This window comes from Oreochromis niloticus, linkage group LG19 (assembly GCF_001858045.2).
Source record: "Oreochromis niloticus isolate F11D_XX linkage group LG19, O_niloticus_UMD_NMBU, whole genome shotgun sequence".
In the NCBI taxonomy this organism is placed as follows: domain Eukaryota; kingdom Metazoa; phylum Chordata; class Actinopteri; order Cichliformes; family Cichlidae; genus Oreochromis; species Oreochromis niloticus.
In genome coordinates, this window is record NC_031983.2 from 27,237,102 (window position 1) to 27,248,013 (window position 10,912).

Consider the following 10,912-nt stretch of genomic DNA (forward strand, 5'->3'; position numbering starts at 1 on the left):
CAGGAACCCCAAATAAAACGGTAATGTGGGTGAAAGAATCAAACCTTATAAACAGCTGCTCCAAAAAGGCTGACTACACTGTGTGAGAAATGCCTTCAACTTAACACAAAGTTTAAAGTATACTTACTTATGTTCAGGGTTTTTTCTTTTTAACCACACTAATGAGTAAAGATACACATACTTGTTTCTAAAAATGTAACATATGCATTAGTAAGAACAAAGACCTGTGGTTTGAACTCTTACCTTCAAAATCTTAATTTAGCAGCGTTATTATTTTGGTACGTATTGTGTTTAGATTTTGAGTTCGGTGGATGTCTAATTTGGTTTCCAGTGTTTGTGTGGTTGAAAACAGCGCAGTAACAGCCCTCCATGACCGAGTCTCTTGTAGTGATTAAAGATCTAAATCGGTGGTGCTGTTCAGATAGCTGTACAGTGGGGTACATCAACGTGACAGAAACTGAGATCTTGAGACTTATCTGGATGCGGTTTCTGGTGTTTGTGTATCCAAGAACAGTGTACAGTTTGAAGGCTCCATAGTGATTAATAACTTCAGGTGAGTGCTCAGATGTTAATAAAAGGTTTCCATGTGGTGTATGGGACACATTAAAGCGACAAAACTTGATGTGAATTGACAGAAATACATGTTGGGCGAGATAAACGAAACCAATTTTGCTTTGGTCGTATATTCACTTCAAACTGGGTGGTGGCTGTGAACATCAGGTTTGATCTTCTAACACTATCTAACATCATTAAAGAAGAGCGAGCTCACAGTTTGTCATGCACAGACAGGAAAAAATAAGAAGGTTTTGTGGTAGGTTTCAAAAATAATTTTACTGGATTCCAGATATAGGTTGCAGTCCTCCTCTTTGGCTGTTAGAAGCAATAAGCACTCCAGTGACTGCATTCACAAACAATACTCTCACTGTGCGGTGTATGGGGCAGATTCAAGCAAACAAAAACAAAGATGTCTGTCTCTTAACACAAACACACAAACTAGAAATTATGCTAAGATATTTTGAGTTTATGAGCTTATTCCTTTTTGTATTAAAGAAATTTTTTTATTTCACTCCTATTTTGTAGATTAAGTAAGTATAATTTCACAGTACCCATTTATATTGTATGCATCTGCTATAACCTGCAACTGCTGATTGATATTGTTGCATTCAGAGTTAGAGTATACTAACTCTGGAGTATGGACACTGGCTAAAATATTACGCCCACTTTATATCTATTATATTTTCTGTTTGTTTCATTATGTTTACAGTTCAGTTGCTCAATGTGGGGTTTATTTACTGTCATGTTAGAACAGTAAAGCTGTAAAGCAAGGGGCTAGGTTAATGACTATCAGTGTGGTAGCAACGATAGGAAAGTGCAGAGCTCGCTGAGAGTGGGTAATCACTCACCGAGACAAGAGTGATAAATAATGATTATATTTAAATATCAGTAATTACAGTATTTAATGTGAGATGCTTAGCTGGTGCCATAAACTCAGTTCCTGGTCCCACAGGAAAGACAGGATTACGCAGCATTATACTAAAAGCAAGGCACACTGATAGGTGTTCAAATATAATTATATTCAAAAAACATTTTAAGACAGAAGTGATCACGCCTAAAGGATGAGCCCAGTATCATGATGTAGGCAAAAAAAAGTGTTAGAACTTATTTAAGCTGCTGCCAGTCCCACATGGTGAAATTAGACTTGAAGGTTCACAATCCCTCCAGACAAATCCTAACAAGAACTAGCTAACTTCCCAGAATTCAATAAATGATGTAGCTTTCTTAAATACATGAACAAATCATACTGTAAATGGGAGAGTAGATAACGGAGCTAATATCTCAACCTGTGGATCAACTCAGACTCCACCAGCTTAAGGTATAGTTTTTACCTGTAGTCCTTCATTTGCTCAGTTTAGGGGCACCTGAACCAGCACTCCACCTGCTCCAGGTTCTGGTTAGAGTGACCTTCCAGCTCACAACAGATCTTCAAAGAAGAGCAAGGACTACTATCTCCAGCTGTTGTTCCGGACGGTGGAGCTAGTCTGTCGAACCACAGGCCAAGTCTAACAATAGTGAGTAGTTTACTGATGCAGACCTGAATTTTATCATATATATGCAAGATGTAGCTGTACATCCAGCATTTTGTGTATTTTACACCACAGTGACCGAAAGTAATCAAGGATTTCTAACAAAGTTCTTGGTTTCAGGATTACTTTATTCTGTCATGTCTACAAATATAATGCATTTAAACCGATTTCATGGTGTGATCATTTGCTTATCATTTCTACACCTCTGTAAGACCGTTAAAATCTTAAAGCATTAAAAGGGACTCATCAGGAGTTCTGCCAACTTTTCCCATTTTTAAAAACATCGAGATAAAACTCGAAACCTCTGAAAAAGACTCAGAGGTGAGACCTCTGCCACAGATTTCACATGCAGGGGAAACTCCATTATCAGCTGAGCTGATCGATTATTCATCGGACGGGTATGCGTAGCTGCTCCCCGGTCCCATGTGGAAGGACCCTGCTGATTATGCATCACTCCCAAAACAAAGCATCGATTGGTCTGGCACGTGTAAGCACGGTCAAGCCAACAGCTCCATTGTCTGTGAAACAAAATTAAAAAAAAGCCAGAGAGGCATGGGGAGCAGGGGGTACCCCTCACTCTTTGTGCAAGGCAGCTGAGCATGCATGCGATGATTGCAGAGCATCATCATCATGGTGCATCCTAAAGACACCTCCATGGTGTTTGAAGAATGCCCCCCTTAACACAGCCTCTTCATTTTTGTGTTTCCCCGTGTGCATCGCCTAGCAACAGAGTGAGTTGCAGGGCTTGTAAAGGCTTGCCAGGAAGGAGACCGCTCATCTCTCCGTGCCTGCTCCTGCCTCCTTAAAGTCCAGATTACAGTGTTTTAGCTCCCACCGAGCCTCTCCTGCACGTTTCCGAGCGCGTCTGAGCGACGTGGCGGAAAAACAGCAGCACTCCTCAAACTTTTGTCATGTCTCGTCTGCGCTCCTCTTCCAAAATAAACTCAGCGGAGTGGGCAGGGAGCCGGCGTGGAGGCTGAACTTGTTACTCCGAGCCACACAGGGAGTCAGTTTACGAGCTCCTGTCAGTTTCAGTGTCAAGTTCAAACCCCTCACTAAACGTTTCCGACCTGATGTGAAACTATTCGGGTTGCTAGGTGTTCACGCCACTACGACAACTGTAGCTAGGTAACGCTCGGAGACCACCGGTTGTACAGTTAGCTACTTGTGGAGGCTAGCTCCTCTTAGCCAAGTTAGCTTTAGTGTAGCCAAATTAGCACCAGCTACTGGATAACACATGAGTGCAATGAGACGGCGAATACTTACTTTTATGTCTGCCCGCACCCCAGGACTGTTTGGCGATGCTGGGGCTCCGTATAATTGCCCTTCCGGCGGATTTCAAAGCGTCCATATCGTAATCCAAAAGTGGGGCAAAGAGCCCGACGAGCGCCTGTGTGTGCGTGTCGAAACACCCCGCTCGGTTTACAACAAACCTCTGTCGTTTAAACTTTGTTTCAGCTGTTCTTCTCTCCCCTCCTTCGTACGACTAGCTCTCAGCCGACGGTAAATTACCATGTTCGTCCCCCTGGGCGGTGTTAGTATGTAAATTAACCGGATAAGGTGCGTGACGCCCGCTTGTGGAGTCACGCGAGTGGGAGAGGTAGTAACAGTAGCCGCGGTGGCGCTGGCAGCCCGGACGGGCGGTGCTAGTGTTATTCTTGTTAATAACGCCCTCTAAGACCCGCCCTACAGTTTCTACTGTCCCCCCCGCGTCTTCTGCGATGACTGATGTGATCCTTTGATCGCCGGCTGCTCATAAAGGGGGTTCAAAAATATGGTTAGGGGGCCAGAATCGGCCGTCAAAGGCTCCAACCCGGCCCACAGGTCCTCTTTAGAAAATGTGCAACTTAAAAGGCAAGAGGTCAAAAAATGTGAATTCTATTTTTGCTTGTTTGCTTTTATAGACTTCATACTGACATACTGTAAGAAGACAGATGGCATATCTGTCTGGCGTTCTATTAAGGAAGTAAAAACAAACCATTAAACTGTCAAATTTTAGAGCCGATTGACCTGGGAGGTCTAGCCGTGTGTCTCAGGCAAAATAGTATAATTTTACTATTTGTGTATTCAGTACCGGTGGCGTTTTGAACTGCAGTGTACATGTTGCCAAATGCAGTGGTATGATTGGTGATTGTTATTAGTTTATTATTATGATCATAAAATCATATATTAATATTCAAATATTTACATAATTTTAATAATAATAATAATAATAATAATAATAATAATAATAATGGATTGCATTTATATAGCGCTTTTCGAGACCCTCAAAGCACTTTACAATTCCACTATTCATTCACTCTCACATTCACACACTGGTGGAGGCAAGCTACAGTTGTAGCCACAGCTGCCCTGGGGCAGACTGACAGAAGCGAGGCTGCCATATTGCGCCATCGACCCTCTGGCCATCACCAGTAGGCGGTAGGTGAAGTGTCTTGCCCAAGGACACAACGACCGAGACTGTCCGAGCCAGGGCTCGAACCAGCAACCTTCCGATTACAAGACGAACTGCCAACTCTTGAGTGAATTTTAAACGTCAAAAGGCCTTTACAGTGAGTCAACAATAAGAAATAGCAAATCTTCGATGAATAAACACAAAATTTATGTTTTATAATTGCAGGAAATGTCCAGATAATGAGAGAGAGAGAGAGATAGATAGATAGATAGATAGATAGATAGATAGACAGACAGACAGACAGACAGACAGATAGATGCTTGCTGGATGCTGGAAAATATCTTACTCATACTTCCTGACCTTGCTCCCTGTCATTTGTGCAAAATGCTCAAAAACCCAGGTGACTTACACTATGCAGCAATTTATTAGTTTTTTTTTGGCAAGTGGCTTACAGAGTAATTAGCTGGGGAAGTGGTATTTTAAATTATCTTTAGCAAGCAAAACAAAAAAACTGTTGCTGAAAAGAGGAAGGAGAGAAGCGAGGAGGACGAGTACACCGCTGGGACTTTGGACTTGAGTGGTGCCGTCTATGACTCTGTGAGTGCGAGGCCTGAAAGATAAAGCTCTGATGGGTCAGTCATCTGTGTTTTTGTATAGGACTGAAACATTGTTACCACATCAAGTTAAAAATCTATACTCATACTTTAAGGTGTGTCTGTGTGATGTGTCTAGATGTATCTGGAATGAGGAATTCTGTGACTGAGTGTTTGTTATATAGGGAGATGGGTTTGCTCTGGTACATCAATGTGAGTCACAGAGTTGTTACATCTGTGCTTTTGGCTTTGAGGGGGGGAAAAAACTTCACTCAGTGCAGCCACACCCCCCAGCAGAGGGATCTGAACAGTCAGCCAGCCAAATTTGCCCCCTTAGTTGTCCTGGTGACTTTTCCGTCTTTGTTTGGCGTACATATTGCTGTGAGGATTGTAACCGATGTACAGATTCTTGTAAGCCCACTGTAGTTTAATCCAAACATCATACAAATAAGTTTTCATCCAGGTTACCAAACCCTGGATGAAACACAAAAATGTTTTTTTGTTATATAAATGAGTAAGTTATAATCTTACATATCACCACTGTGATTTTTTTTCTTGCACTAATCTCACGAAAGTAGTTAAAGCAAAAAAGTAGTTAAAGCTAAAAGTAAACAAAGTGTTCTCAAAAAGTGAGCGCGCTCCTCCATGCAGCACAGAGTCAAAACTGCAATGCTTTATTGTTGTGAGGGATAAATCTGTGCCTGTTTTTCATTTTGCAGTCATGCCGACACTTTTAATTCCTGTTTTGCACAGAAAGCCCAGTCATGAACTTTTGCAGCACACCACAGTCATCCATCAGCCACATGCAACACAAATTGCCCATCTCAGCTTGTATTTTGGGCTAAACTGGTTTTCACTAGAGGTGGTTATTAAAGTTTAAACACAAGATTGTACTGGGGCTAATTTAATGTAACCTTTGGCCCCGTATTCTGCACTACAGTGAACTGTTGCAGTTTGGAGGAAGTACGTGGGGGGGTTTCTCCTCAAAAAGGACATTTTGTATCAGTGAATCTTTGCTTAGAATAGAAAGCCATCTTTCCACTGCGGACTTGATAATAATTTTGTCTCTACAGAAAATTTTGGTCTCTCAAGTTATTTAACACAATTTTCTTTTATTTCTTAACATGAAAACAGATTTTTTCATGCAAGTGACAGAAAGTTTTGAAGCTGGAGTTCTTAAAGCTGTGGATGAACCAGTAGTGTTCCCTGAAGTAGTCCTTTAAAATCATGTGAACACGTTAGTTTTAGTACTTCATTTTCCAGCTCTGTTTCCGAAAGAAATTCTTCACATTTCTTCTAAAAGTCAGATCAGCCACTACTAAATCAAAGCTGTTAAACACATTTTACATTATAACTTACATGCTGCCCAGTTTGATCTCAAGTGGCTCAGATGGGTAAAATAACATATAACCTTGTGGTTATAACCTAATAACCTATAACCACTTCCAACATGTTCCGCTTTCTGTCAGGGTAAGGAAGTTTAACTATATGTATCCATATTTAATGTCTGAGATTCTTAAAAAGGAGAAGTGCAAGTTCAATGTTTTTCTACATAATAAAGAAATGCCACTAAAGTAAATCAAAGAAAGTCAAACTTCCACACAAAATAGTGAAAAACAGGAAGTTTTCTGTCATGTTTTGGTTTATCTTTTACTTACTTTGGTGTAGTATGCCAGGCCACAAATGGTGTCTTTGTCAGTAAGAAAAGCAAAAGCACAAAATTTAAGTCCTTTGTGCACTTTTCACATTGTTCGAGAAATCTCTTGGGTTGAATTGGACCCTTTGGTGGGCAGTTCCTTAACCCCCGGGCCACATGTTTGACGATAGTTAATAGTTAAAGGTATGTTCTGGGAATTTTCAAGGATAGAAAGAGGCGGTTATAAAGAGAATCATAAAGTAGTCTCATAGTGTGTGTGTCAATGAATTAAACTGATGAATCTGAAAACTTTCCACAAAATATAATTCAAGTCAGTTCAATTTTATTTGTATAGCACCAAATCACAACAACAGTTGCCTCTAGGTGCTTTATATTGTAGAGACCCTACAATAATACACAAAAAAACAGAAAACCCCAACAATCAGATGACCCTCTGTGATCAAGTGCTTTGGCAACAGTGGGAAAGAAAAATTCCCTTTTAACAGGAAGAAACCTCCAGCAGAACCAGGCTCAGACAGTGGCAGCCATCTTCCACAACCGGTTATTATAAACAAAAAGTTGCCCCCAAAATTCAAAAAATATATTTTTTTGGTGTAAACCTGTAACTGACAGTGATGCTCAGAGTGAATTTAACAAACCTCTATGACCTCTGACCCCTTTATTGTTCTTCTTTGTTTTTCTCCAAAGTTTGCTCCATGGATAAGACTTCTGGGAAGATCCAGCAACAATTCTGACATTTGAAATTTAAAATTCACCCTTTGTGACCCTCGGTTTTATTACACTGGTCGACATCTTTTCAGAAGCTGCCTACTTTGTATATAAATTGGCAATTTCATATGTACTTTTTCAAATTTTACATTCCCTGCTACCAGGAAGGTCAAATCCAAGGCCAAACAGTAGAAGTCAAACAGATAATTGCGTTTCGAATTCATACAAGACCAATATCAACAAAACACAGTGGCCATGTGAAGATTAGTACTGATAATGGCAATTTCGGCCATTGTTGCAAAATCTCAGAAGTCCAAATGTGTTTTAGTCATTTCTGGTTATTATTATTTTTTTGTCTTTTTCACTGACTCAAAAAAGTACCCTCAGATGCATTATGACTGTAGACCGGTGAAATCTTTCTTTGTGATGGAAAAAACCCAATTTGAATACTTTCTGTGAGAAAATGAAACCAAAAAGTGGAATCGTTTTCTAACCTCAATCATTTTTGAGGCCCAGATAAAATACAGTGCACAGCATCTCAACCAACATGCTGATTGACATTAGAAATGTTGTCTCGTATTGGTTCCTGTAGTAGCAGAGCAACATTTCTCTGGTGAGTTTCACTGAGCTTACATCACCGCCCTGTGTGTGAATCACTCGAGGGTTTGGCTCGCAAAAAAATCCAGCAGTACCAGATCTCATGGGAGATGACAAGCTCAGAGATTACAGTTTAACTGGCCACAATGTCCTCAGGGGCATATTGGGCAAGCGCTCCACGATCTTCAATCTAAAGCTAAGTTTTCAGTTACAGCACAGCATTTTCTCGAGAGACTGATCACTGCTTTAAGTCCCTCTGTGCCCATGCAGGTGAATTCCTTTTAAATCACTGTTTCTTTGTTGGCAGATACAACCGTGCCTCCATGCAATGGGACAAAGAGAGTGACTGTAAACTGAAGCATGCAGCACGAAGCCTGGCTTTTAAGGAAGCAGCAGTACTAGTTGGAGAAGAAAGATCAGAGAGTTTCTCCCAGAGGGGAGAGAAGAAGCATGTTTTGATTCTTCACTCTGAAGGTGAGTATAAGAGCCAAAACACACACGGTTTAATTATACATGAGGACAAACACAAGTAAGCAACCCTCAGAGCAAGCATGGGAGTATTTCTGCTGCAACCTCACCAAAGCTTCAGTGATCGTCTGCGAAAATAGTCTTTCGCAGACGATAGTCTAAATAGTCTAAATAGTCTTTTTCTAATCTTTGAGGGTGAAAGTGTTTTCAATCAAGAAAAAACATGTTAAACCGAGTAACTCAAGAGAAGCTTTATCTGCATTTTATCTCATTTATGCCTCATTCCCTTCAAGCGCGAGGATTAACTGTAGATTTCTGATGCTTAATGGCACTGTGGGTAAATTCTAATGATCATAATTTGCCAATTCCACATGTTTGATCCTGTTAAACACGAAGTGGAAGAGCAGCGAGCAGACGGGTTTAAAAACAGATTTATTACCAATCTACGCACAGTTTGTCTCAACGTACAGGTTGAACAAACATATCTCAGGAAGCTTGGCACGTGACAAGGTCTTGAGAGGGCTTCTGTCATGCTTTGAAACTCAGGGTGCTTGACATTGACAGTGGGAATCTTCATCGCCACAACCCTCAGGAAGTGTCATTCCTGATCTGAATGAACTTCCAGGGCCAAAGGTCAGGAAAGCAAAGGCAACCCCCTCACGTGTCCATATTTAGATAGAGAAACGACTCATTCAGTCCTGCAGGAAATGATCATTTTAATGACCAGCTTTTCCCTCTTTTTGTGGCCAAAGAATGTCCACCTCAAATTATTACCATAAATAAACATAAATAATAATAATAATAAACTCTTTTATCAGAATAAAATGTGATTTATGGTATTAAAAAAGAGGGAAATATGATGATTATTTGCAGAGTGAATGAGCAGAACTAGTGTGGAGAGAAGTGATCACTGATCAGACTGACACTGCCTTCTAGTGGTAAAAGGGAGATGGTACATTTGGGCAAACTCCAAAACAGCAAAGGGGCCACAGCAACAGTTGTTACACTGCTTTAGATCTCTCAGCCATCAGTTTTCTGTGTTTTTGTTTTTAATGAAACGCTGCCGTGTTGGTTTGAGATCATGTAACTGAAGAATTTGCCGTTCCTTTGCTTTGAGAAACTCGGGTTGCTTTGGCTCATCACCCATTCACACTGGCAGACATGTGCATGAGCAGCTTTTCTCCTTTTTCACATTTTTCCAATAACTCCGGTACAAGTTCATCTTCTAATGTTTATTAATTAATTAATTTATTTATTTAATCAACAAAAGGAGTAGCTTTCTAGACATCTCGTTTTAAGTTTACATTTTAGAGACATAATTGAGGACCTTACCACAAATGTGGTTCCATGTTATGATGTACTGTTTAATCCAAGTGCTGCACTGACTTCTTTTTTAATTAAATACTTTCCTTTGTAATCATTTTATAGTTTTTTGTATATTTGTAATATTCTTTTTATGTATTTCATGCATGTATTATTTTATCCATGCATTGTGACAAGTTCATCTTTGTTTTGTCCTGAACCGTTTCGGATTTTCTTTTCCTGGCAAAGTCTAATCTGGTGTTTGTGTTTGTCAGTGTAACCAGTGGTTTGCACTTTTGTTTTTTTCCCCATTCATGAACATATCTTTTGAATGTCGACTTTGACAATGATGCAACATCTGTTTGTCTTTACCATGGAAAGAATTCTGTGATCATGCGCTTTAGTTTTCTTCTGTTTTCTTCTTCTTTGGGTTTATCTGAGTTGGTCGGTGCATTCAGACTCTTAAATTGGTCCTTTCTGTAGTTTTTCCTCTCTCACTTGCGCTGACATCTCTTTGGACCTCATAGTGAGAATTCAAGTGACCTGGAATCGGCTCTCGATCATTTTATCTGCTTGATTTGTCATGAAATGACAAAACTGAACTCACCTCCCTGTCAGACCTCCGTCAGTCTAATGCCTGAGCCTCTGAAAATGGGGGACTGTATATAAAAATGTCTGTAGTTCCTGAACAGTTTATGCAAAACTTTTATTAAACCCCTTAAATTAAAGCTGGAAGTTTGCACTTAAATCACATCTTGATTATTTGGTTAAAAATCCACTGTGGTGGTGTAACAAAACTACAAAAAAAAAAAGAAAAAAAAAAGCTCCAAATATTTTTTGTGCAGATTGCTTTGAGTTGGACTAAGAGGGTGAAAGTGTACACCTTTAAAAAGCTGCATGGACCCTCAGAGAGATTTTTTTTAAAACAAATACGCAAACTGATGAAACTGAGGCAAAGTGCCCCTGAAGAGCACACAGCAGCTTCGAGGTTTAATATTTTAAACATCGAGAGATCGAGCCGAGGGAAACTGAAACGCATCAAAGCTGTCGAGTTGGTTTTACCTCTGCAAACACGTTAAATTAACACAACCAAGAAGAGAGAAGTCAG

General features: G+C 40.1%; 1 protein-coding gene and 1 long non-coding RNA gene across 9 annotated transcripts in view; one reads left to right on the forward strand and one right to left on the reverse strand.

Moving 5' to 3' along the window:
* Window positions 1-3,811, reverse strand: part of ldlrap1b (low density lipoprotein receptor adaptor protein 1b) — a 46,923-nt gene extending 43,112 nt beyond the window's left edge. The window contains exon 1 of one of the 6 annotated variants that reach the window (XM_025901088.1): window positions 3,351-3,808. In XM_025901088.1, coding sequence (XP_025756873.1) covers window positions 3,351-3,435 — 85 coding nt within the window. In that variant the 5' untranslated portion in view covers window positions 3,436-3,808. Of the gene's footprint in view, window positions 1-3,350 lie in introns of all 6 variants that reach the window. The other 5 variants (XM_025901087.1, XM_019348746.2, XM_019348745.2 and 2 more) reach the window with 5 other exon arrangements.
* LOC102078223 (uncharacterized) overlaps window positions 1-10,912 on the forward strand; it is a 42,158-nt gene that overhangs the window by 15,380 nt on the left and 15,866 nt on the right. The window contains exons 1-2 of one of the 3 annotated variants that reach the window (XR_003215303.1): window positions 1,144-2,069; window positions 8,342-8,508. This is a non-coding gene — a long non-coding RNA (uncharacterized LOC102078223). Of the gene's footprint in view, window positions 1-1,143; window positions 2,070-4,774; window positions 5,112-8,341; window positions 8,509-10,912 lie in introns of those variants that run through there. The other 2 variants (XR_002057394.2, XR_003215302.1) reach the window with 2 other exon arrangements.